The sequence below is a fragment of the Phacochoerus africanus genome, chromosome 15 (assembly GCF_016906955.1).
Source record: "Phacochoerus africanus isolate WHEZ1 chromosome 15, ROS_Pafr_v1, whole genome shotgun sequence".
In the NCBI taxonomy this organism is placed as follows: Eukaryota; Metazoa; Chordata; class Mammalia; order Artiodactyla; family Suidae; genus Phacochoerus; species Phacochoerus africanus.
Window position 1 is genome coordinate 80,193,378 of NC_062558.1, and position 27,937 is coordinate 80,221,314.

Genomic DNA, 27,937 nt, shown 5'->3' on the forward strand with positions numbered 1-27,937 from the left:
AGCTTCAGGTGGCCATTATTATAGGAAGGGCGACGAAGGCGGCCTTTACTGGGAATAGAGTGACTGCATGTGTCCTCCTTGTTGCTGATAATTCCACGTGGGCATCACATTAGAGAACACAAACAGAGCCAGATCTTACCAGGCTTTCAAGGCTTTATCCTTAATTTTAAGGTGTTATCAGTACGCAAATGTAAGATAAAAAGAGCCACTAGTCATAGAGAGGGACTTTTAAAAAGCCAAAGGGAGGTGTGGGTCGCCTCTGCATCACAGAGGGTGTTGGGGAGAGTGACTGGGTCTAGCCTCAGAATTAGGAAACCTAGGTCTGGAATTCAGAGACATTCAAGTTGCTGTTTGTTTGGTCAGTGGATCTAGGTGCACCTGATTATGGTGTTCTATGGTGTGGCAAAAACCACCAATGCTGGGGTCATGCCCAGAATCCTGGGGGCTGACCATAGCCATCGGTGGTTTTTAAATTTCCTCCTGGACTATTAATTCTGAGGCTGGACCAAATCACTCTCCCCCACGCCCTCCCTGCTTCAGGGGCCACAAACGCCTCCCTTTGGGTTGCAGGCACCAGGCTGGTTCAGGCACTGTAGCAGACCTATTCATGTGTAGCCTGGGCTAAGAAGCTGTGAGCCATGCTAAGACCTGTAGAAGGTGTTCCCAGCCTTGGCTGCATCTGGTACCACCAGATGCCTCCCATCCTATGGCAGCAGGTCCCTGAGGGGAGGGAGTGCAATCACAGGCTCTGGAAGATCCCTGGTGCATATTCCTGACAGGGCCAGCCCTCAGTCTCTCTGAGCCTGGTTTCCTTCAAGTGTCTGATAAGAGAAGCTAAGTCAGAGGGTCACCGTGGGAATTTACATGAATGATCACTTGTAAAGCACAGTGCCTGTTACACAGTAAACCCTAAACATCACCTCTTACAGCTCTTTTCCTGCAGAAAGCAACAAAGGCAGAGGCCTAGCTTGTCACTGCCGGACATATTCAGATCTGGCTCTTCCCAAACAGCGGGCTCTGGGGCCCTCCACCCGGGGAACTTACCCCCAGGTCCGCAAAGGGCCCATCCAGCAGTGCTAACTGGGCCACGCGGCAGCGGTCCCGATTGGCCAGCGTCTGGGGGGTGCTGTAGCCCCCGCGCAGCGCGTTCTCCTCGGCAATCAAAGCCTCCAGCTCCGGTGTGGCTCCTCCGGTCACCAAGGTCCGTATCAGGGTAAGGATGTTGTCATTGAAGTATGTCTGGGAGGAGAACGGGGGAGAGTCCTTTTAAGCAAATGCCCCAAAAAGTCAGGACAACCGACATTCAAATTACAACTTTTCTTGATATCTCCTGTTTAAAGTTCTGGCCTGTCTCTTCAAATAATTTTATGTGGGAACTGAAAAGACAGCAGCCTCCAATTATTCCATTCTTTCTTCTCCTACTTGGTTCTGCCACGAGAGCCTGACTTCGAAAAACCAATTCAGAGGATTTTGATTAAAGGGCTAAAGTCGAAATGGCTGGTGTTTACCATAAGCAGTGTAGCAGGGATATAAACAGGCTTCCTGTCCTGTTTGCTAAGAGATTTTGGTCATGTGTAATCAAGGACAGCCCAACCCAGGGAGGATGGCCTCTGAGCTTCTGTAACACACATGCCAAGAGGCTGGCTCCCCCCAACAATAGCAACACTTCTATGTCGGGAGGTGTCCAGAGCATCATTAAAGTCACACCTTCAACAATTTATCACATGCTTTGCTAAGAGGCTAAACCAGAAGCCTCTATCAATTCAATACACCAGATATATTTATGACAAGGTGGATACCCTGGTGTTTTTAAGTAACCTCAGTATCTTATGGAAGAAGTCTCCCTCTGCATGTACATTTGTCTCACACCTGAAGCATAACACATTTGCCAGGAACAAAACAATGGGAGTTTTAAAAAATTAATAGGATGTCAAATAAAAGAGCTCAAGAAGACATTTGTCACACAGTCTAATTCGAGAAAAATCCCACTTAAGGGTCTGTTTTCCATTTTCCAGTGTAAGAAGAAATCAAGCAACCTAAATAATATCAAGCTAAATTTTGCCTGTGGCTTTCGAGGATGGATGAACCTTTGGGAGCAGATTAGGAAAGACAGCTGCATTTTTATTCCAGCAGTTTCTTGGACAGTTTACCTGGCAAAACCTAGTGGGGAACAAACCAGGTAAGAATGAGTTCTCTCCTGCTTGGCCATCACTAGTTCTATGTCTTGGGGGAGGTTGCCTAATCGTTCTGGGCTTTGATTTTCTCATCTGTAAAATAAGCACCATCATTAAGATCAAGTTTATATGCAAAGAATTCCACGAGGACTTCTGAGTTAAGATGATAGCTCCTCACGAGGCTGGAATCACTTTCCTCATTGAAGTCCTCACAAAAACACCCAAAGCGATACAAAATTCCAACAGCAGAGGGAACAAGGACTATGATTCAGAACCAGTCAGACCCTAAGGAGAATGTATCTATCATCTCCTGGAGCTCAGATGTGCCCCGGGGCAGAGAAGCCAAACAAGAACAAGTAAAGAAGGAAATGTTGCTGGCAGGGTCAAGGGGTGAGAGTCAGGCTGAAGGTTTAATGCTGACCTCACCACTCAGTAGCTGCGTGACTTTGGAAGGTTATTTATCATTTCTGTGCCTCAGTGCATGATCCATAAAATGTAACAGAGCAGTTGTAAGGACTATATAACTAATATGTGTGAGGCACTTAGAAAAGTGCCTTGTGCACAGGAAACACTGGTAAATAGTTCATGGCCTCATATCAGACATTCAGGCCTTTGTTGATGAGAGGACCAGTCAACCCATTCCTAATCTCCCCTTTGAAAAAACCTTTTCTGTTTTTGGGGGGGGTTTGGGGGAGGGAGGGGGATATTGTACACCAAAGCCATTCATTTTACCCTTGAATCTGCACTTGTCAGGTCTCAGGCTGCCTCCATGCTCAGACCCCATTTAGACTGAGGAATAGCACAGCAAGGATCAAAGGGCTCTGCATCCTGGGCTTTGACAGCAGTAGGACAGGACTTCCCAAAGTCTTCAGAGGTAAATACCATTCTCTATAGTCCAACAGTCCATCATTAGAAGCAGAATACACCTCCTCAGCCCTGAGGCACAGAAAATGAGGGAGTGCTGGACATCCAACCTTGACAAGGGCTTTATGCTGTAATTCCCTTCTAGATCAACACCAATGGAGGTGTCCACTGGCATGAAACATGGAAAGCAAAACATTCAAGACCTTGGACACTGAAAAATAGAATTCTCCTTGCTCAAATGTATATAGAGAAAGAAAGAGTCAGTATGAATATTTTTTAAAGGGGAACCACAGTGTTTAAGATACAAAGGAAGAGCCTTGGTTATAGTTGGTTAAATAGCTACTGGAAGACATAAAAGAAAAATTTAGGAAGCATTTGTTTTAGAATCAAAATCAATTTTGAAAAATATGAATATCTCTAATATGTAAGAGATCTGATAAGAAATAATTAGACTTCACACAATTTACGCAATTATTTTTAGGTGAGATATTGAAATTAAAATGAATGTGATGATAAGTGGTTAAAAAAACTGCAACGCCCTTTTGTGACAAACACACTTGATAAACTAGGAATGGAAAGGAATCTCCTCAACCTGAAAAAAGGCATGTATTAAAAAACCACAGTAACATCAAACTTATTGGTGAAAGAATGAATGCTTCCCCTTAAGATCAGGAGCAAGACAAGGAAAACAGCTCTCATCACTTCCATTCAACATAGCACTGGTGGTCTTAGTGAGGGCTAGAAAGAAACAAAGGTATCCATCAAAAAGGAAGGGGTAAAACTATCTCTAGCAAAGAGAATATGATCTTGGATATAGAAAATCCTAAAGAACTTACTAAAATGCTATTCTAGATAATGAATGAGTTCAGCAAGGGAGCAGGATACAAAAATCAATATACAAAAGTCATTTGTGTATCTGTGCACTTGCAATGAACATTATAAGAATGAAGTTCCAAAAAACAATTTCTGTTACAATGAATCACCAAGAATAAAATACTTAGGAATGAATTTAACCAAGGAGATGCAAGATTGGTACACTGGAAACTACAAAATCTTGATGAATTAAAGAAAATATAAATAAATGGAAAGAGATCTCAAGTTTATGGACTGGAAGACTTAGTATTATTAAGATAGCAATACTCCCCCCAAAAATCTACAGACTCAATGCAATTTCTTTCAAAATCCCAAGATCATACAGAAATGGGAAATCTGATGTTAAAACTCATGTGAAATTGCAAGCATCCACAAATAACCAAAGCATCTTAAAAAAGAAACATAAGTTTGCAAGACTCACACGTCCTGCTTTAAAACATACAATAAAGGTACTATAATCAAGAGCATATGGTACACCATAAGGACAGACTTATAGACCACTGGAATCAAATTGAGAGTCCAGAAAAAAACTAATACACTTTGTGTCAACTGATTTTCAACAAAGGTGCCAAGACCATTCTACAGAGAAAAAATACAGTCTCTTAAACAAATGTTACCACAACAGGGTATCTACATTCAGAATAAATTTGGACCCCTACCTCACACCATATACAAAAACTAATTCAAAATGGATCAAAGACCTAAATATAAAAGGTAAAACTATAAAAACCATAGAAGAAAACTTAGAAGTAAATCATTATGGCTTTGATTTGAAAACTGATTCTTAACTATAATACCCAAAGCACAGGCAATAAAAGGAAAAAAAATAGATAAATTAAACCTCGTCAAAACTGAGAATTCTTTATCGGAGTTCCTGTCGTGGCTCAGTTGTTAACGAATCCGACTAGGAACCAAGAGGTTTTGGGTTTGACCCCTGGCCTTACTCAGTGGGCTAAGGATCCGGCATTGCTGTGAGCTGTGGTGTAGGTTGCAGACACGCAGCTCGGATCCCACGTTGCTGTGGCTCTGGCGTGGGCCAGAGGCTACAGCTCCGATTTGACCCCTAGCCTGGGAACCTCCATATGCCGTGGATGCTGCCCTAAAAAGAAAGACAAAAAAAATAAATTGCATAATATTAATGATATCCCTATAAAGATGTTTACAAAAAGTTAAAAGTAACTAAACTTGTAATGACCAGATTTTCATCTGTTAGTAAACAGCAATTAACAATAATTTCTTGTTCACTGAAAAATACATTAAACGGGGTAAATCCCACATGAAGTGTCCTTATGACAATAAAAAAATAAAACAGTAAGTTGTAGAACTGAAAATCACACATACACAGACAAAATATGTGGAAGTAAAACTAAGATCTCCTAAACTACAGAAAGAAATTTTCTTTGCTTTTAAAAAGCTTTTATGAGAATGCTGGCTGAGGAAAGACAACAGGGGTCAAATTGGTAAATAGTGAGTGTTAAAAATTAACATTGTAAACAAAATTCAAACAGGTAAAAATGAGGACACAAGCAAGGAAACGAATATAATCTGTCCTGAGCTGAAGAATGAACTGAGGATGAAAATGAAAATGGTTTATTCAGTGAACATGGCCAACACCTAGACTTGTACTAGATGAACATTTGAATTTAAAATAGTGAATGAAGAGAGAAAGTGACCTAACACAACGCTGTAAGGAAAAAAAAAAAGTACAAGATCAGCTTAGCCAGAGACTTATCTAGAAAAGAGTCCTATCAACTGAATTTTGAAAGGACACATTTATCCCAAGAATGCTACATGCAGCTAAACTGTAAGTCATTTGTGAAGGCAATATAAATATTTTTAATCTCTGATACCTAAGAATTTACACATTTACTTCATTTTAAAAACCACTCAGGAGGTTCCTGTTGTGATACAGAGGAAACAAATCCAACTAGTATCCATGAGGATGCAGATTTGATCCCTGGCCTCACTCAGTGGGTCGGAGATCCAGCATTGCCAAGAGCTGTGTGGTGTAGGTTGCAGATGCAGCTCAGACCCCGAGTTGTTGTGGCTGTGGTATAGGCTGGCAGTTGTAGCTCGGATTTGACCCCTAGCCTGGGAAATGCCATATGCCGCAGATGCAGCCCTAAAAAGCAAATAAATAAATAAATAAAAACTCAGAAAAAATATCATCTTCCTTCAAGATCATTTTAAACTTTTAAAAATTAAAAAATAAGTAAATTTGGTTTGAAATTACTGGTGAAATATATTAAAACATGGAATTTTAAAAAGGATATATTATTATAAAACAATGCAACTGTCAAAAGTAATTCTTGAAAGAAAAAGTATGACAGAAAATCATGATAAACTATTATCTATCAATAGAGTAATACTAATTTTTTTTTCCTTTTTAGGCCCACACCCGCAGCATATGCAAGTTCCCAGGCTAGTTGGTCAAATCAGAGCTACAGCTGCCAGCCTACAGCCAAGGCAATGTGGGATCCAAGCTGCATCTGTGACCTACGTCACAGCTCATGGCAACGCCAGATCCTACCAAGTGATGCCAGGGATCAAACCACAACCTCATGGATACTAGTCAGATTCGTTTCTTTTTTTCTTTTTTTTTTAATCATTTCTTTATATCTATATTTTTTCTACTGTACAGCATGGTGACCCAGTTACACAGACATGTATACATTGTTTTTTCTCACATTACGTGTTCCATCATAATTGACTAGACAGAGTTCCCAGTGCTACACAGCAGGATCCCACTGCTAAGCAGATTTGTTTCTGCTATGCTACAATGGGAACTTCCTTGAGAAAGAAGGATGGAAGTAAAGACACGTAAATTCCCTGATCTTATAGAGGAAGGCATCAAAAGCTACTAAGTTTTTCTAGATAATAATAGTTAGAAAATATAGTTTGATAGAGTGATAATGATAGAGTGTCTGGTAACCACCAACTAGAATTAAAAATAGAATGTACAATTTATACATCACTAGAGAAAATAAGCATACAAAATACAGACCTTATGCCCAAAGATAGATAAAAAAAGACACAATTATAGAAACAAAGCATAATGCAAAATTTTAGCATTATAGATTATGTAACTAAACATAAATGAGCTAAATGACTTGGTAAAATGGCAACAATTCTTAAACTTGTTCAGAAACCAAAATCAAAATCAAACTCTGGTATCTCCAGAGACAAAGAGGAAAAAAACAAAATGGGCAAAGAAAACTATATTTAAAGGGAAAATTTTTAAAAAATTATATAAAGTGAGTTAACTTTATGTTCATAGCTAAAACTTATAATATATAACTTATAGAAAAAATATTATAGCTAAAATATAAATAGCAAAACTGATTAGCAATTATAGTAAAATAAATAAGGTAATAAATTATAAGGTAATAAATAAGGTAAATAAATTATAGTAAAATAAAAAATAATGACTGAGAGTCATCTGTAAAAGTTATATGTGAAATATCATTGTGTTTCTTATTTTCACAGTTCAAACAGACAAAATATGGGGGAACTAAGAATATAATAAGAGTATTTAGTAGACCTATGCTAAACTTCATAACATTTTTAGATAGCTTCGAAACAATAGTTACAAAGCATGATCAATGGCCCAAAGTATAAAATCTCAGTATAATAATGAAGTATAAGCTGTATGGTCTATATTTTAAAAATAAATATAATAGTGGAAACAAAAGTAAATATCTCAACTCCTCCAAGGGTTTTTTTTTTTTTTTTTAAGTATCCTAAATAATTTGGGGTCGAGATGGAAATCAAACTCAGAGTACAGGGTATTTAAAAATTAAAAACTATCTGCAAATGACATATAAAACTCTCATGGATTGAGGCCAAAGCTACAGAAGCAAATTCCAAGTCTTACACTTTTATTATTAAATATGAAAGAGTTTCAACAAATAATGCTAAACATTAAAATAATTTTCTGTTCTTTTTATCAGGAAAACAGAAGGATGAAATAATAAAGCATCAATTAATGAAATAGCAAGAGGATATTTAGTGAATTGATATGTTTTAAAACTTGATAAAATTATGATAATTTTCTCTGGAAACAGTTAATAAAATTGTCCTCTGAGGTATTATAATAAATAGTAAAGATATAACTAAACTTTGTACACATTGTTAAAAATTAGATTAATCAAACAGAATGGATTGAGAACCACAGTTTTGTAGTTATGACACCTTAATCCAGGACTTGGCAAATCGGGGCACTAGACCAAATCCAGACTGTCACTTGTTTTTGTTTGTTTGTTTTTAATAAAGTTTTATTGAGACTCAGACATTTCTGTTTGCTTACTACCAGCTTTTGCGTTATAACGGCAGAATTTAGTATTTTCAAGAGTTTGTATGGCTCTTGAAACCCTAAAATATTCATCTAGCACTTTACAAAAAACGTTTACAGTTCCATTTCCTTTTTTTTTTGTCTTTTTTTTTTTGCCTTTTCTAGGGCTGCTTCCTGTGGCATATGGAGGTTCCCAGGCTAGGGGTCGAATCGGAGCTGTAACCACCGGCCTACACCACAGCCACAGCAACTCGGGATCCAAGCCTCGTCTGCAACCTACACCACAGCTCACGGCAACGCCGGATCCTTAACCCACTGAGCAAGGGCAGGGACCGAACCCACAACCTCATGGTTCCTAGTCAGATTTGTTAACCACTGTGCCACGAAGGGAACTCCTACAGTTCCATTTCTTAATGTGATAAGAATGCATCACTCACAATGGAAAACAGACATTTATTCAGCAAATGATTTAGGGGAAATGGCTATCTGGAAAAATTTTCAACAATATGGTAATGTGAATAAAAGATACATGACTTAAATTGTACTTTGTGTGTGTGTGTGTGCTTTTTGAGGCCACACCTGCAGCATATGAAAGTTCCTGGGCTAGGGGTCGAATTGGAGCTGCAGCTGCCAGCCTACACCACAGACACAACAAGGCAGGATCTAAGCTGCATCTGTGACCTACATCACAGCTCACAGCAGCACCGGATCCTTAACTCACTGAGCGGGGCCAGGGTTAGAACTGCATCCTCATGGATACTACTTAGGTTCATTACCACTGAGCCATAATGGAACTCCCTAAATTGTACAGATATTAATGTTATGCTTCCAGAGAATATTTAATGTCATATTAATAATTATGTAACATAACATTAAAATACTCAAAAAGTAGGATCCAAAAAAATCATGATCTAAAACTCATAAAAGTGCAGGCTCTCAATAGATATAGTTACAGTAATATGAAAATAACTCTTATTTAATACCCCAAAATTTTATCTGGCAATTAATTCCTGGTAATAGAATTCTGATTTTCTTTTTTTCCTATAAATTTATTTATATATCTTCTTGATATATACTGTGTAAATATATCTTTAATTTCTAAAAAAAGGAAGTAAATGCAAGTCATGCAACATAATAGCAAAAAAAAAAAAAAATCCCACCAAATAATTTGTATTAAAAATGGGCAAAGGACCTGAATAGACATTTTTTTCAAAGAAGATATTCGAACGGCCAATAGGTACTTTAAAGGATGCTCAACATCATTCACTAATCACCAGGGAAAATGCAAATCAAAACCACAGTGATATATCCTGTTACACCTGTTAGAATGACTACTGTCAAAAAGATGAGAAATAACAAGTGCTGGTGAGTATGTAGAGAGACGGAAACCTTTATACGCTGCTAGTGGGAATGTAAATTGGTACAGTCACTATGGAAAACAGTATGATGATTCCTCAAAAAACTATAAATACAACTAAGACATGGAAACAACCGAAGTATCCATTGGCAAATGAATGGATTTAAAAAAAAAGTGGTTTATATTCATACATACATAATGGAATATTATTTGGCCATAAAAAGATGGAAATTCTGCCATTTGTAACAAGATGGATGAAACCCAAAAGCATTAACCTAAGTGAAATAAGTGAGAGAAATACAAATACTATATACTCTCACTTATATGTGGAATCTAAAAAAGCAAAAAACAAACCAACTAAATTGGTCTCATAGAAACAGAGAAGAGACTGGTTGTTGCCAGGGGCAGGAAGTGGGGAGTGGGAAAAATGAGTGAACGTGGTCATAAGATACATACTCCAGTTATCTGATGAATAAATTCTGGGGATGTAATGTGTTAAAGTGAAGTGACTACAGTTGAAAATACAGTAACAAATAGTGATAATATTTTAAAACTGCTAAGAGAGAAGATTTTAAAAGTTTTCAACAACAACAAAAAATTGATAGATGTGTTAACCTTATTGTGGTAATCATTTTACAATATATATGCATTTGATTGTACACCTTCCATTTGCATAATGTTACAAGTCAATTATGTCCCAATAAAGTTGGGGGAGAAGGAAGTAAATGCTATAACATAGTCGAAGGCAAAAAAATGTAACCACAAACAACCTGATGAAAATATCATTCTGTATTTAGCTGCACTCAGGATACCTGATGAGTTCTCTTGTTGAGCAAGCACTTTGAAAGCATAAAAATTATAGAATTCACAAATGAAAATATGCCTTTACATGGTTATACACAAATTAAAATTTTATATATATTCGAAGCTATCATAGGAGTTCCCATCATGACTCAGTGGAAACGAACTGACTAGGAACCTTGAGGTTGCAGGTTCAATCCCTGGCCTCACTCAGTGGGTTAAGGATCCGGTGTTGCCATGAGCTGTGGTGTAGGTCGCAGACATGGCTCGGATCATGTGTTGCTGTGGCTGTGGCGTAGGCTGGTGGCTACAGCTCCAATTAGACCCCTAGCCTGGGAAACTCCATATGCCATGGGTGCAGCCCTAAAGGGACAAAAGACAAAAAAAAAAAAAAAAAAAAGCTTTCACAGACACAATTAAAAGGATCCCTAAGGCAAATGAGAATCTGTGCCCACCAAAGTGCATGAATTGGCCTTTATGTACCAGTGACGGTAATACACCTGGTTCTGGGATATAATCTGGCAGTATGCATTAAGAACTTTAAATGTGTTCCGATTTGTTAAAAACCTGCAACCTCCAGATAATAAGTTGTTTCTTGTCTAAAGATTTACATGCAATAATGTTTATCACAGGATTAATTATTGTTATAATAAAAATTTAAGAAACAGAAAAAGCCTACAATAGATAATGTTTAAATAGATTCTAGAACACCCAGAATATGTTTGAGTTATCAGATAGTCCTATGGAGGCTTTGCAAACCGTTATACCCAAGGATATGACATGATTAAACACTCTGGGAAAAACACTAACTATGAAAAGAAAACCAAGATATAAAATTGGATGATTCCATATTTATCTACCCATCTGGAAAGAAGTATACCAAAATACTAACCATGCTTATCTGTGAGTGTTGGGAATACGGTTAATTTAAATTTTCTTCTTTATATATCTCTGCTCTTTGCAAATTTTCCAACTCACCATGAATACATGTTCTAAGGAAAACACATTCAATGATTTTTAAACAAAGAACATTCTTTTAAGTTCTGCTTGGCAGCGACAGTCTAGAAGGTCAACATGCAAGGTGATTGTTACATTGAATCTTTAGGATTTGACCTTAACATAGTTCCCCTTCTGTGTTGAAATCAGTTACACTGAAACAGCATAATCTTTTTGATCAATCAGTCACTGACATTTATTGAGCACCTACTAATCCCTGGCTCTTGGTTTGGACTGAAATTGTATGTTATTCAAAGAGTACGTCACTTTCAAAATTGCCCATCAAGGTATATAATTTCAGGTTGGGTCAGAGGGTTTCACAGGTGCCCGAACAATTCTGGAACCACTATACCGATATGCAATTCTCTGCCCTCTAAGCCGGCACTGTATCCCAGATCTCTCTTTTTGACTTTTTTCATGCAGGCATCAAGGAGCAGTGCTATGGGCAACAGTATCTGCTCTGATGGAGAATAATGATGTCTGTCAGCAGAGCACTCTTTCTCCCGTTTTGATGCCTCAATATTCAGCCAAAGAGAAGTATTTTGAGCACTGCCTATGGGTGTGCTCTGGGCATGTATCAAGGTCTCTTTGTGATCTGAGCAACTTGGGGGAGAGATAATATTTTACCTGAAAAAAAGGTGTCTAGTCGGTCATTTTGGAGGGCACGCGTTTCTTGATGGGGCCAGAGTACCATTCTCAGAGCATAGAGAGGTCTGCAATGAAGCATCACATCCAGGGCTCTCTGCCTAGGAAGTGACTGTTTCAGCATCATGGGGACAAACCAGGTATAAGGACCTCAAATGCCAATTTCTGAAAACTACCCCTGTGGAAGATGTCACAGCTAGAACAAACCTCTCTACAAATCACCTGGCCCAGAAGACACAATTCTTTTCTGGGGTAACAGAAACACTAGATTGAAAAAACACAAAATTCTGTAATATGCAGGTATGACCCTTTGCCTCCTAAGTTTTGCACTGCTAGTCTTTTCTGTGCCTCACCGTGGCCCATGTTCACTACACCTGTGCTAGAACTCCTGTCTTGCATAGCACCTCCAGCCTGGCAGGATCAGTCTCCAGGGATGCTGTGGACAGAGGTCTTTGCTATGGTTGTTCCTGTATGCATATTTGTTGGGGAGCTTATGAGAGCTGAATTCTCCAGGGTGCTGCTAAGTGCCTGGAATCCAGAGACCTGTGTAGTCTAAGGAATATGGGAGTCCCTCTTCCCAGAGCCAAGGTCAGAGTAGCCTTTCATCTTAAGTATGGTAACAGGGCACCATGATTCTGTGTACAGACTTCAGAAATCAGCTAGTATAGTTTAAAATCCCTGCTTTGCCTTTCAATCTCTGTGACAAAAAAAAAAAAAAAAAGTTGCCTGATTTCTATGTCTCAAATTCCTCATCCATTTGCCAGGGATAAGAAACAAACAAACAAACAAAAACACGGGTTGCAGGGTAGTGTTAAGTGAGATACTTTGTGTAACTTTTAATGCACAACAAATACTCAATAAATGGTAATTTATAGAAAGAATGACTAAGAATGTAACCAACTTGGAAAATCCCTTCCTTCCTGCGCCTCTGCATTCGCAGCTCTAATATCAGAAAGCTGGCCCATATCACACGGGTGGTCCCTTAGCCTCCTCCAAGCTTTGGGCATTCTCAGATTCTTTAAGTAGAGAGGGTATCAGGCAGTGAGGAAACCTAGAAATGCTGGGGAAAGGAGCAGCCAATTACAACAGGGAAACCTGAGCCCGCAGTGCCATCTAGCCTGCTCCGTGGAGGCCCCTCTGCGCCTGCATCTTCCTCTTTTTATTTTTTTAAAGTATAATTACCAGAGCTTATGTTTCACAGTTAATGCTGTCAAGCCTTTTAAACTAATTGGTCTTTTATAGAAAATTTAACTGAAAATTAACACATCTTTTAATAACATTGCCTTAACTTTAATGGCACTTTGCCTTTCGTTTATAATTGCTCTAAAATTGTCATTTTCCATGTCATAGCTGCCATTTTTTATATTTGCTAGTTTTCATGGTGTAGATTTTTATTTTTAGTATTTTTCTTTTGTGAGTGATGCGAACTATTTGATTTTTTTTTTTCAATCCTGGACTCGCCTGGCCTGATGTGACAGTGGCAGTGTGTTGAGCCCAACGGAACGTACCACCGTTTGCCACACAGACACCAGTGTCATCTCATCTGCTGCAGGATGGCCCGTGGGCTGTCTCCTTGTGAGCAGTGTAAGTGGTGGCTCCTGAGCAGCGTGTAAGGAGGAGAGCCATGGAGGAGTGATTTGTTTATGCAGCTGACATCATACCATACCACCCGGGGTTAGCTTGGGTTAACCAAGAACTCAGCCTTCTCCACAACATATGTCAAGGGTTCAGCCCTTAATCCAAGTCCAGTTAAGAGTTAATCATACAGGTCCATCTTCTAGAGGGTAGTATCCTCCAGTCTTACCAACATAAGCTGAGTTATTTCTGGCAAACAGGGAGCCCAGCTCTCTGTCTGGGAAATCGAGTCCCCATCCCCTCTAGCTATTCTCCTGATTTTTCAGTGTCAGCTTCAAAGTTATCCTCCTGAGACAGTTTTACTCGGACCACTGCAGCTAAAACAGGTCTCCATACCCATTCAAACTATTTTAAGTTCTTCAAATTAGTTACCCCTAACTGATATTATTCACGCACCCACTGACACAGTGACCGTTACTTGGATAGTTAACTGCCCACTCAAATGACAATTCAAACCACATGAGGGCAGGGTCTTCATCTTTCTTCTTCACTGCAGGATCCCCAGCATGGAAGATAGTGCCTGACATGTACTAAGGGCCCGATAAATGCATTGGTTAATAACAATAAATGCATATGGAGCTTGCTCTGTGCTAAGCACTGCACTCACCACTTTACAGCTTTAGCTCATTCATCTCAATGGTCCTAGGACCATTATTATCCCCATTTTAAAGATGGGAAAACCAGGGCCTGAAGAGGTGAAGGTCATACAAGCAGTGAATGGCAGTGCTAGGATCTACATGCGAGCAGAATGGCTCTTGAGTCCCTGACTTATTTTTTTCTTTCCAGGGAGGTTCCAAGTGGAACTCAATTTGGGGTGAGGGTAGGGGAAAATGGAGGCTGTGTGGAAAAGAATTATAAATACTCAGGTGCCAGTTTCATCGAGAGGCTTTCTTTCATCTTTTTCATGTGTGTGTGGGCATCAAGCTGGATCATTCTGGAAAATACATTTCTTATGATCTTCTCCTTAAAGGGATATATCCATATACGTAATTATTCTCTCTCATCATGGGTTTCTGCTGTTGATTTGCAGGAGGAAGCCATGAGGCCATGTCTGTAACATCCCTATCTGTTCCAGGAATGCATGTGATGAATCGAAACATTATTCTTTTTAACAAATGAAGCAGTAAGCAGCAGGAGTTGAGTTATGAAGGACAATATTCGGGGAGTGTTTAGACACATGATTAAATGGCAATTTGGGGAGGAATGCTGGAAAAAGGAGATCATCCACATCTAGAGAAATGTGTGTGTGCATGTTGTGATGTTGCTTGGACGCGGATGCCTGAGATGGAAGATTACCTCTGCCTCCTGCTGTTTAGAGTCTTACTTTCTCAATTTATATTCCTGCCAACCCTTTTAGTTTCTTCTAGTTACTGCCTCGGTACTAGATAATCTTTTTTTTTTTTTTTTTCATAAATTAGGGTTGGGGTGGAATGCAAAGAAATCACAAGTAATATTTTATCACAAGGTCTAGATCCATTTGGGTCTGTTGAACCAGATTCAATTTGAGACATCACTGGAGTAAGTGGACAGGCATTTTTGATTTGTTTTGTTTTTTGTTTTTTTGTTTTTTTAGGGCCACACCCTCGGCATATGAAGGTTCCCAGGCTAGGGGTCTAATTAGAGCTACAGCTACTGGCCTACACCACAGCCACAGCAACAGAGGATCTGAGCTACATCTGCAACCTACACCACAGCTCACGGCAATGCCAGATCCTTAACCCACTGAGTGAGGCCAGGGATTGAACCTGCAACCTCATGGTTCCTAGTCAGAGTCATTTCTGCCTTGCCATAATGGGAACTCCTGGACAGGCGTTTTGATGAATGATCTGAGAAGTCATAACAGTGTATCGGTTAAATAGGTCTTGCTTCAACACTTCAACCAGGCTTATTCACATTATTGTCCAAAATAATACTGTCCCAAATCATAATAATGAGGTGCTTTGCACCATCCTGGACCATCAAGAAATTACTCAGCTGATGGTAATTACAGAAACAGTTACTAGATTCCTGACACCCTTTCTTCCCAGGCTGGAATTCAGGAGTGCCGTTTCTTCACTAGCAGATTACTTTATCCACACATGCCTTAGCCACCCTCTCTCAAACATTTTTAGTTTGCATTTCAAAGGAGATTAGAGAAAGATTTAAAAAAAAATTTTTGAAACCAACCCACTTTGATTTCTCAGCTGAGTTTCCAAGGACTGACTCCTTAGGGCTGCTGTAGACAGCCAGCGATGCTGTGCAGCTCAAACATAGATGTGCCTCCCACCCCACCCCACCCCATGGCCACCTCATGCCCTCTTGACTGTGTAGAGGTAAAGTTCTTTGGTGCTTAAAACCAGTTTTACTCCTTACAACCAGGACTGGCTTTATGATGTGTGGCCTGTGCTGTTACCCACAGCCCACACTCATTTGGTTTAAGGCTCTGCTGTCACCATGTTGAAATTCTTAGTAACTTATGAAAAACCAGGCTTTTTTTTTAATTTAAATTTTTTTTATTATAGAAGATAGAATAATGGAAATCACCCAATCAGGACAACAGACAGAAAACCAAATGAAAAAAACGTGAAAGCAATGTAAGCGATCTATGGGGTAATGTAAAGCAGGCCACTCTATGCATAATAGGGATTCCAGAAGGAGAAGAAAAAGAAAAGGTGATTGAAAATATATTTGAAGAAATTATGGCTGAAAACTTTCCAGCTCTAAAGGAAACAGATACCAAGATACAGGAAGCACAGAGGGCCCCAAACAAGTTGAACCCAAACAGGCCCACATCAAGACATATTATAACAAAAATGGCAAAAGTTAAAGATAAAGAGAGGATTCAGGCTTTTGAATTATGTAGCTGATCCTGCCTGGAATATACCAAACATCTGCTGTGCAGAAACAATTTTGTAAATTTAGATTTTTGAAAATTGGGATAGAGTGTTTTACAGTTCTGGAAAAAAAGAAAACAAAACACTACTACAAACAGGTTAATCACCTTTTAATGAGAACAGTCTTCTGTAATCTGTCTAGCTGGGATCAGAAGTAAAATGAAATTTCTGAGGAGATGAATTAGTGAAGTCTGTTTGAAAGTGGATTTGAGAGGGTGAGGACTATTACAGAAAATATGGTACCATAATGAGCACATCCTGTTGCTTCTCTTGAGCTCTCTGGCCTCTTTAAGGAGTTTGCCCAAAATGAGCCCAACATCACCAGCAGGTAGAAAGGTTAGGCTCGGTATCCTCAAGCCATCGGAAAGGTTATGAGCCCTGGGAAACCAAGATGACCTTCTTTAGGGACCGTTTTCTCTCCTTGGCTTGGGAAGCAATTGGATGGCATGAAGCCCAGCTAACCTTAATTCAAATGAATGTTGTCTCATATTTATTTTTAAATCTATAATTCTGATTTTTAACTAAGATGTGCTTGTAGCTGGATCACATTCAGGAATATAGAATAACCTAAATTAGTCCTAAAAAGCTCTATGTTTTTTCTTTCCTCAAATAGCGTTCCTTCTGGGATTAGCTTTAATGAATAGATGAGAAGAATGCATAATTAGCCTATCAGTTGTTTAACACATGCAGAATAGCGGTCTTAATCACTTGAAGAAAAATATGGGTATAAGAACTCTCTGAACTCTGTTTATGGTTTTCATGTGCTCAATAAAACCCTTTTTTTTTTGGTGGATTCTCCAGAGGTCAGTTTTTATCCAGACTATGTCTGTATTTTTACAAATGGTGATGTTGAGAATTTCAAAATAACATAATATTTTCTACATAATAAATAAAGACACTCAGTGGGAACACTTCACAGTCCCCAATCTACTATCTGCTTTGCCTTTTGTAGCTCAGGATGGCTCCTTTAAGAGGGGACCTACTTTGTCATTGCTATTTAGTTTTGGTCTCACAAGTGAAAAAAGCAAATGCCTTGACTGATGTATATCAAGTTATAAAAGACACCGAAGGGACAACCTACCCTCCTCTCTCTGCCACCTCTCCATTCCTTCCCTGAGGTAGAGACCAACAAGGCCTTGCCTCACACCCACCCCTCCCCCAGAACTCCATTTCAGTGAAAGGCAGTGACCTAGGAGTCAGCCTTGATACTCTGTCATCTTCCGCCTTCTGCTCATATTCAAGCCCTATCGATTTTATTGGCCAGTACTACTCAATCCACCCACCCCCTCCAGCTCTGCCAGCTCCACCCCTGTCCACGTACTGAAAGCCTCTTACTCAGACTTCTTGCTGCCATCCTACCCGCTGACCATCCTCCACAAACCTGCCCAGCCCATCCTCGGAAAATGTAAACCTGATGACATGACGTGGCGACTAAAAACCTTTCAAAGCTTCCCCATCGCTCTTCGGAAAAGGACCAAAAACAAGAAATGGGTTTTGAGGATCCAACTCTGCCTTGTCCTCCCATTTCCCTCTCTCACTGAGGTCCAGCTATCCAGGCTTTCTTTGCCTTCTTTGAACCTGCCAGGTACCCTTCCCCCGCGCCAGGACTTAGCCTTCACCTTTGCTGTCCTTCTTTGGTGGATACGCTTCCTCACAAAATCTCCCCTAGTTATTGCTCAGATTTTGACACAAAATACATATTCTTCCTTTGGGGAAATCTTTCTCTGATCCTGAGACCAGGTCAAGTACTCACCTATATTCACTCATAGCCTTCCTTGCCTTCCTCACACTTTCAAGAATTTATTATTAGAGGTTTAGGTGCGTGCTAGTTTGACTGACATCAGCATCCCCTTCCACATGGCCAGCTTGGCATGTTTTGCCCTCCCCTGGGGCTCAAGCTCATGCCTCTCACCTGGTGGAGGTTGGAGGTGCTCTGTCCCTGTGTCTCCCACCTACTCACCGCGCTCATGAGTGAATCCAGGACGCTGACGGCAAACGCTGTCCCACATGCAAAGGGCTGCGTGAGGTACAGTTCTGTGTCCGGGTCATCGTCATCATCTTGGTCCAAAAACTGGACATTAGTATCATTCACTAGAAGAAGTATAAAACAAGAATTAGCTCCCAAAAACATATGTGAGCAGCAAAATCAGAGAGAGAGCAGGCTACTGGCTCAGAAACACGGAAGTCACTGAAAAGGAAAGAAAAGCATGGGAGAAGCTGCCAATGAATCTCGGGGTTGGGGTCAGGGTCAGGGGAACTCAATGGACTGCTCTGATGTGCTTGTTCAAGGTTGCTTGGCCTGGAGAGCACTGACATCAAGCAGCCATGCTCCACGGCAGGCTGGCAAAGAGCTGGTGGACAGCGCCGGTCAAGTCTCTGGTCTAGTTTTAGGATCACGACGAAAAACACCCTGAAGCATTTTTTGGTAGCCAAGTCCTTTGAGAGATGGACATGTTTCAAGGATGAGGAGCCATGAGGAGCCATGCTGGGATGGGACATTTAGCCACAAGGGAAAAAGAGCAATTTATGGAGAGGGAAAAGCATTAGACTGGGAGCACAGCAAAGGCAAGTAGCAAGGAATCCACCCTCAGGCACAATCCACAGCCTGCCAGAGGATGGGTCTGGGGAGTGCCTGGGGTCCAGCCCTGAATCCAGGCCCACACCCAGCCCCTTCAATACAAAGGCGACCCCAGGGGAAACGTTCCCAAGGGAGATGTACCCTGGGCTGTCTTTGGCTGCTTGCTGACAAAGACTTGCTCTGCATTCTGAGATGCCTGGGGACGCCCACGTTCTCCCTCCCCTCTTCTAAACAGCTCAATCTTTTATGTGTTTCAGCTCAGCAGATGCTGCATTTGATGCTGTATTTCATTTCCATGTGAGGATTCCTCAAGGACTCTTCTGGCATGCACGTGCAGACTGATTGGTTGTGTCACTGAGATGTCTTTAACTTATTAAAAATTAAATGACAAATTAATTTCCATTCCCATCTTGGCTTCAGAAATTATCAGTTTTGCAGAGCAAGTAAGTGGTGGTGGGGGGAAGTGTGCGGTGGGGGAGGAGACGAGGGCTTGTGATTTCTGGAATAATTATTGTGCTTTTAGGTGAAGAATAGATGAGGTTTCCTTTTTTCTGATGCCTCTCTAAAGGGATTAGCAGCTTTCCTAGAGTTATTGTTTTAATTTTTTTTTCTGAAAGGAACTTTTGGGACAACTTTTTTTTGTCTGTTTATCGTATAAAGCAGAAAAAATGATAATAGGATAAAAGGCTAGGCAGGGAATTATTTTTAAATGACACCATCTTGTTTTCCTAGAGAAAGATCCCAATGGGTAAAAATCTTGGCTCTGTTCTTCCAAAGTTTATCACATCTGGGTCCCCATTGTCTTAGGAGCACTTGAGTTACAAGTTAGTGAAAATACAAGGTCTAGGATCTGACAGCTGGGCTTTGAATCCAGGCTGTGTCCCTAACTCCTTTGGGCAAAGCATTTTCTCATTCTACACCTTAGTTTCTCTCTCTGTAAAATGGAGGAGATTTTAGCAGCTCTCCTGGGACTGTCAGGAGGCTCCTGTGAGATTCTGCTTGGTGAGCTGGCCCAGCACCTTGATAAATGGTAGTTTCTCTTGTGATCTCATGTCCGGTCCACCCACTACATTATGAAAGTGCCCGGCTCCCCTCCGCCCCTCTCGCAAGCCCATAGTTAAGGCCTTGCTCAGAGATCCTAGCAGGGTCAAGTGGTAGCTTTTCCTCTCTTTCCCCCATTTACCCAGATGCATGTCATGGGCCACAGTTGAGCCATCCTGCTTGCGAATGAGAAAACATGAACTTGAAGATGCAGAGGGATGTGCTTTTCATTACTTGCAAGAGCTGAGAAGGGTGTGGGTGTGAACACTCCCAAAGGAACAGTGTGGGTTACCTCTTCTCAAGACACTGGGGGTGGGTACTAGACATGAGAGATGACTGGAGATGTGCAGCAAGCTGGGGATGTAAGCCATTGGGAAAGAACCCCAAGGTACAAATCCGGGTTCAGTGAAAATGCCGGCAACATTCTGGGCCACCTAGTCTCAGAGGGAGAACAACCAGTATTACCCAAAGCTTATTTCCCAGAACTATATGGGTGCTAAGAGGAGATGAAAACAATCGCCCCAAACTGTTGGTGATCAAATACACCTGGGAAACAGGTTAAAACAGCTTCAAAGATGTTTGCTTCTTGCAGAACTTCTAGGAGACTTTGACCCGCTAACATCAGCCAAGACTCTCCAAGTGAATGAAGACAAGAACATACAACACAGCTTAAAAAACTTATTTGATGTTGGTGCCGTCTCTGCTTTTTCAAAGGCATTTTGGTGGCCCTGGGTAATGTGGAAGACATCTCAGAACATGTAGGTAGATGGTAAATACTTGTGGAGATAAGGGGAGGGGAGGTGGATGGAGGGTGGTGGTCTGAGTGCCAGAGCTGGCTGGCAGAACCCAAAGGAAAATTGGGCTTAAGGCAGAAGGTGAGGGTGATATGAACACATGGAAGGTTCGCTGAACTCATAAAAGAGATCTGGAGAGGGGAAAAGTCTTCAGGAGACTCAACTACATTAACTGAACATCTGAATTGTTGCCCCAGATTGGGGGCATCAAGCTTTTTCTTTTCTACTAATCACAAATCAAGATATCCTAGTTAGCTGGTAGCACATGGATTCCAAACAAAGAGAGAAAACAAATTAATGAAATAATCTACCCCCCACCTCCAAACACACACACAGAGTACCCTGGTGGCTCAGCGTGGTAAGAATCCAGCATTGTCTTTGCTATGGCTCAGGTTGCTACTGTGGCATGGGTTTAATTAATCCCTGGCCTGAGAACCGCCACATGCCGTGGATGTGGCCAAAAGGGAAAAAAAAAAAAAATAGATAAAGAAATTCCTGGCAGTGATAAGCTTGAAGTGCTGCTGAAGTTTTCTGAGATAGAGATGTTTGGATGTATTTTCCAACCAGAGGTCTGGGCCACACCACTTCCTTGGGTTTCTTACAACCCCAAGGTTCTGAGGAGAGCAATTCAGAAGCCTAGGCTTTTAGCCAACTTTGCTAAACATGAAAAAGACACCTGTCCTCTTGTTGGAAAGAGAAAATAGTGTGAGACCCCATGTCCTGAGCAAATCTTTCCTGATAAATAGCTCCGTCTAAAATAAGGCAGTGCTGAACGGTGGACAATTTATTCCTTAGTGTTCAGACACCTGGCAAGCACGATCCCTGTGTTAAAAGCCTGCTCTCTTATTTTGAAACATTTTGGGGGGCCATGGAATTGGGGTTTCATTTATGACTTATTTGAAGGCAGGTGCTCCCCACCTCTCTATCCACCCACCACCGAGCAGCACTGGCTGTCTCTATTTAGAAGATCAATCCCCAGCTCTGAGACTGGCTGCCAATGGGTGCTTTTCAGAGAGTTATGAATCAAGTCATAGGGAATCCCGGAAGAGCCTGACAAGAGCCACCATGCCCAGAGCCCTTCATCTTCTAGATGAGTCCACTCTGAATCTCCCAGAGAGGGCTCTGGACCAGCAGGGTGGGGGTCAGAGTGCAGGGGATGTGCGGGGGGGAGGGGTGGCTGCTAACCTCACCCTTTGCCTCCTTGCTTAAAACCATGGTTTTAGTAAGAAAGGGTCCCCTAGGATCTGGCTGCTTTTTTATGGCTTCAGAACCAGAGCTTCTGAGAAAGGGCCTAGTAGGAAAAAAAGGCAAATAAAATCAGAATAAAGGAAAATAAACAGCTGGAGGGAAGGCATCGTCTTAGGTTTCTTATCTTAAAAATTTTATATTTCTCCTTTGACTTCCTCTGAGAGCTGTGAAGACATGTCAGTCAAACTGACAGCGTGTTGGAAGAGGACTATAAGGGAGAAAGTGGGAGGGGGAGCAGGGGGAAACAAGGAGGAAAAAAAGACCCAAGCCAAAGGAAATGAATTAGAGCAAAGATGCTTTGGAAACAACTGCCAGGTCAGATGGGTGTGATCAAAGGTTTACTGATGCTGTGCGGGGAAAAAAATCATTAAGAAAGGCCAGAACAAGACAGTCAATTCCAACCAGAGCCACAAATAAAACACATTCAAAGCAGTGCCATGGGGTAGCCTTTCCATTGCAGCCGGTGAAATAAAAAAATAAAAATAAAATAAAAACAAGCTGATGATAGTTGGAAGCACCAACCACAAAACAAAAGGAGATACTGATGTGAAAGAAAACAGTGCTTCTTACCCAGTTCAGTTATCATTAGAATGTGCGTCCCACTGTTTTTTTCCTGATTGACTGATACCAAAGGCAACTTGCCAGGTTTAGCTAATTGGATACAGCATTTAGGGGTTGGGGAAAGGGAGTGGAGGAAAGTACAGAAAAAGAAAAGAGTGAGGAAATAACTGAGGAAATATCCTAAAGTAAAGGGACTCGGGACCAGAGGTGGTTAGTGACTGTCTTCAGGTGAAGAGACCACGAAGCAGTTTGGCACATTCACCAATAGCAGCGGGGAGGGCCATGGCCAGATTAAAAGCTGGATCCCACAGACCAATCATTATGGCCCTCAAAACCCCGTCCTTTGATGGCCCAGAGTGGCAGTCACTGAAGATAGCATTTGGTGGAAAAGTTCAATGAGGATAGATTAATTGTAGAATTATCACATATCAGCCCAATGTTTCCATGCAGTTCTCAATACGGGGTTGGCTTAGACTTGAGGTTTTGTACGTCAGGGAGGGGGAACTTCTTCAGATGATTTCAATGAGAATGAGTAGAAAAAAAAAAAATCCTTGGACTATACCTTTCCTCCCTTCTTCCCCGTTCCCTAAGGCATGTCCCAACCTCAAATCCATCATCTCATGCTCCCTTGAAAACAGTGACCAGCATGAAGGAAACTGTCTATTCATCTCAGAGGAAAGATAAATCAGATAGTTTTCCTTTTGGTCATCTGTCTTATTTCTACCCATCCCTCTCTCCGACCTCCCCCTAAACAAATCCCGCTAGAGCCTACCACACTGATAGAGCTAAGAAACAGGCCAACCTCCTCACATCCTGCAGGGTTGGAAGAGAGGACCAAAATATCCACCCAAAGCTGACACTTGCACCTACCTAGTTCAGTAATGATGGGGATGTTGACTCCAGTCGTGATGGATGGCTGGCGTAACATCCCGTGCACCGGGCTGTTATCTGGAGAGGATCTGTCCATTCCTGGAGGTGTGAATCCTAGCGGGAAGGAAAAAGAGGAAGGAGAAAAATCATAAATGTATCAAATTTGGAAATAATGAGAGTACAGCGTACATACACAATAAAAAAATAACATGTGCATTATTTACAAGTCAAAAATTAGCACTCCCAGGATAAACACTGATGAGTTGCTTTCAGAAGAACAAAGTAGGAGACCATTATAATAATTCTAACCCACGTCAATAGTTCGTTAAAAACCAGTCTCTACACCAATTATTGGTCTTGCTCCCAGATTTCTGTTCCCCTCTTTCTCTAGGCACACACAAAGATTGTTATCTCTGTGCATCTTTGAAGTTAGACATGACACATGACACAGGAAATGCTCTGGCCCATGAAAAACAAGCAAAAGATGCATATCATCACTTCTGGTACAAGTATCTCTCTTCTGGTACTCATCATCTCTCTTCCCAGGCTGTGGCAACATAGGTTACCATGGAGATGAAGGCTGGGCAGCGGCCCTGGACAAGAGCCCAGATACACAAAGCATTCTGAGTGAAAAATCAATCTCTGTGGCTTTAAGCCACTGAGATTTGTTTTGTTGCTGTTTGTGTTGTTCTTGTTACCACAGCATAACCTAACCTATCCTGACTCTTATCTTAAACCGATTGATTACTTATTTTCTTGACAATGAGTGACTTCAACCTGGGTCTTTGACCCAGTTCCAGCCAAGGGAAAGTGGGAGGAAAACCGCCTGGGAGCTTTAGGAACTGTTTCCTTGCTCTTAAAAAGAATCACATAGAAAGAAATTCTCTTTTAGTCTACTGGACATGGCTTTGTGCCTGGAACTGTAGCAGCTCTCTTATAACAAGGATGGGCACCAGCTGAGGACAAGTCAGCTTGATGAATTGGCTGACGTGAATGATAAAAAAACTGAACAATAGGAAGAACTGTCCTTAGTTCCTGAATTAACCAGCCCTAGAACCAAAACCAGTTGATCTCAGGATTTCTTACTGCATGAGATTTTATGTATTTACAAATGAGATTTTAATATAAAATATAATAATGAGATTTTAAAATATTATATACATAATAATGAGATTACATATAATGTGTATTTATATATTTATGTATTTTGTATTAAATTTTTATGTGTGTATGCATATAGATATATACATACAAACATACAATATATAAACTACATATTTATATTTTTCCCTTTTTGTTCAAGCCAAATTGAGGTTTTTTTTTTTTTTACTTACAGTACAGTTGAAATCACCCTGACTGCTGTATATGTCACCCACTTACAGTAGACTCTTGAACTTCCCAGTGTGCCCGACAGAGACTTTATAAAGTAGATGTGAACACAGTAAACTGGAGAGTAGCCTACATGGTTTCTGACTTTTGCAGTGCGGATTTCTTTAGGTCTCAGACCCAAATCTCAAGTACATACTAGAATGGGCTTGGCCCAACCATATCTTCAAGTTTATGGAGGGTGAGAAGTAATCCCAGCTAGGCCAAATGGCTGCCTCTTTAAGGATGTACATAAGACATACAAACACGAGACATCTATGTTCCTCATTCATTCATTTGGTGAAATTTAATTTTAGCAAGTGAAGCACATGGCACGTGGCACCACCAGCTCCACACTGGCTGCCATGCCCAGGTAGCTCCCCCACTTAGAGAGAAGGCAGACAGAAGTTCACATTCACTTTGTTTTCTCTTCTTTGCTCTTGGTGGATGGCTACCTGAGCTTATCAATGGAATAGGGAATTACAGATACAGAGTCACTTGCTAAGTTTCCAAGAATGAAATTCCAAAGATTCTATGACCAGATTCCTGATTCACTCTAATAATGTGACAAGACTGGGTTGATTCCTGCATTGAAGTCTGTAGGAATCTCTATCTACCAGGAGTGAAATGCCAGATGATAATAACTGCATGTTGTTTCGGAGGTGCATCATGCTTGAAATGCCAGAAAAAAAAAGTAAAAGAGTTTTCCCATGTTTTTGCTCTCCTGTGTATAAATTTCATACAACTGAGTGTCATACTTTTTGAAAGAAAAAAAATTATTTACCATTCATTCCCTGATTGCACTTAATTTTATTCTTTATATTGACATATAAAGAATAGTGCACACAGGATAAGTAATTTTGAATGACAGTATGGTGTCCATCTTCCTAAACTTTGGAATGAGTGTTTTTCAGTGAACCACATAACCAAGAACATGCATTTGAAATGCTAGCTCTTTTCTTCCCCTAGAATAGTGAAGGGAAAAACTAAACTGTTTTCATCAGAAGTTTCATTCAAAAGCATGAAAAACTGCAAGTGACAGCTGTGCAGATTCGGTGGATGTGACGTTTTTGAATTTCTTCAACTTGACAAGTAAACACCTTAAATCGGTAATGCTATATGCATAATACATGGCCTGTATTTTGACATCCATCATCAAATGCTGACTTGAGAAAATATGGGTTTGTACGTCAAGGAATAGCACCCATAAAACAGGGAGAAATGCAGGTCACACGGTATTAGGAAAACTGTATTTCATTATAGAACCTGCAACAAACTAAAACATCCTTTTATTTTATCTTATTTAAAGATTCCATTTTCAGCTGTGAAAAGACTCAATTCCTTTGCATGAAACCTTCATTTAGAAATGACATGCTTGCCTCATAGACCTCTTTCATTTTGCTTTCATATTCCATTTTCCCCTTCAGTCGCCAAGCCTGGTTCCATTAGCATCTGCAATTGATAAACTATGGAGGATGTCCAAAGACATCTCTCCATTAAAGGTCCTTCTCTCTCCTATAGGTGACCCCAAGAACCTTTTGTTGGAAAGAAACTTCAGTAAGGATAATGTCACTCTTTATTTTGCTACTTTTACAGCCATACATTTTTAGAAACAAAAGTCATAGACAGTAGATTTAATATTTTTTGTCCTTCCTATAGAGTTGTGCTAAGAGGAGCAAAATTGATTAGCATTGTTTCTTTCTTAAAGATCCTAATATGGGAAAAATCTTGGTTTGAAATGACCAGGTCGACCCAGATTTCCCAAGTGACCTTGGAAAGAACAGAAATTCAGGCACCATCCTTGCAAAGAGACCAAGTAGTCTGGCCATTGGTGCCATTACCCCATTCATTATGGCGGTGGCTGATAAAGGGGCAAGACTAAATTGTGTCCAGGTCTCTAACTGGCTTCCTCCCTCCTCATCCCATGATTGTTTGCTGTAGCAGGTACATGTTTGGTTAAACTTTAAGTCCCTCTACAGAAAGCAGTGTTCCAGTTCTGCATGTGAAAGCACCAGCACAGGGAATAAACTCTCTAGATTCTCATCTACAACTAGAGGATAGTGAAACTGGGAAACATGCCTTCTGTTAAACTAACACTCGAGAAGTTAATTTTAGAAACAACCACTTATTTTGCCAGAAGGGATGATGAAGAATGTTGTCATTAGAGATGGAAGGAGAAGTTCTCCATCAGGAGAAGATGCAAGTTTAATTAACAACAGCCCAAGCTCTTACCAAGATGGCCTCCTGTTTCTTTCTTTCTTTCTTTTTTTTTTTTCTTTTTCTGGCTGTACCTGTGGCATATGGAAGTTCCCAGGCCGGGGGTCAAATCAGAGCTGTAACTGCAGGCCTGTACCACAGCTGTAGCAACTTGGGATCTGAGCCACATCTGCAACCTATGCTGCAGCTTACAGCAATGCTGGATCCTTAACCCACTGAGCCAGGCCAGGGATTGAACCAACATCCTCATAGAGACATCATCGGGTCCTTAACCCACTGAACCGCAATGGGAACTCCTCTCCTGGTTCTTTAGATGTGTTCTTAATTCCTCTCTGTTGAGCATGGATATGGGAGGTGATTTGGGGGCTAAAGGGAACTTTAAAGACCACTGCATCTTCTTAAATTGAAAACTACTCCCCATTCCAATCTTCAGGGGCAGATATGATGGGCTTATGTTACCTGTTTTGTTCCTTTGGCATCAGGCATAAACAAGCTCAACATTGCCCCCTGCCAAGCATGCTTACTCCAAATGCGGCAGGAGAACTTTAGGCCCAAGACTCAGTTTTTTATTTCTGTAAACATCCCAGATTGTCTATAAAATGCCTGGCCCCCAGAGAAGAAATGGAGTGGAATAGTTAAGACCATGGCTTTGGCGTCAGATGCCTTAAGTTCAAGTTCTTGGTCATCTAATCATTAGCCACATAACCATGAGTATAGTACAGACTCTCCAAACCTCCATTTCTCTGTCTGTAAA

At 40.7% G+C, this 27,937-nt stretch overlaps 1 protein-coding gene across 14 annotated transcripts in view; it reads right to left on the reverse strand.

The window, feature by feature from the left end:
• KCNMA1 (potassium calcium-activated channel subfamily M alpha 1) overlaps window positions 1-27,937 on the reverse strand; it is a 754,541-nt gene that overhangs the window by 12,862 nt on the left and 713,742 nt on the right. For all 14 annotated transcript variants that reach the window (XM_047760135.1, XM_047760128.1, XM_047760127.1 and 11 more), the window contains 3 exons: window positions 23,602-23,715; window positions 18,470-18,600; window positions 1,045-1,239 (listed from right to left, as the gene is read on the reverse strand). In XM_047760135.1, coding sequence (XP_047616091.1) covers window positions 1,045-1,239; window positions 18,470-18,600; window positions 23,602-23,715 — 440 coding nt within the window. The remainder of the gene's footprint in view (window positions 1-1,044; window positions 1,240-18,469; window positions 18,601-23,601; window positions 23,716-27,937) is intronic.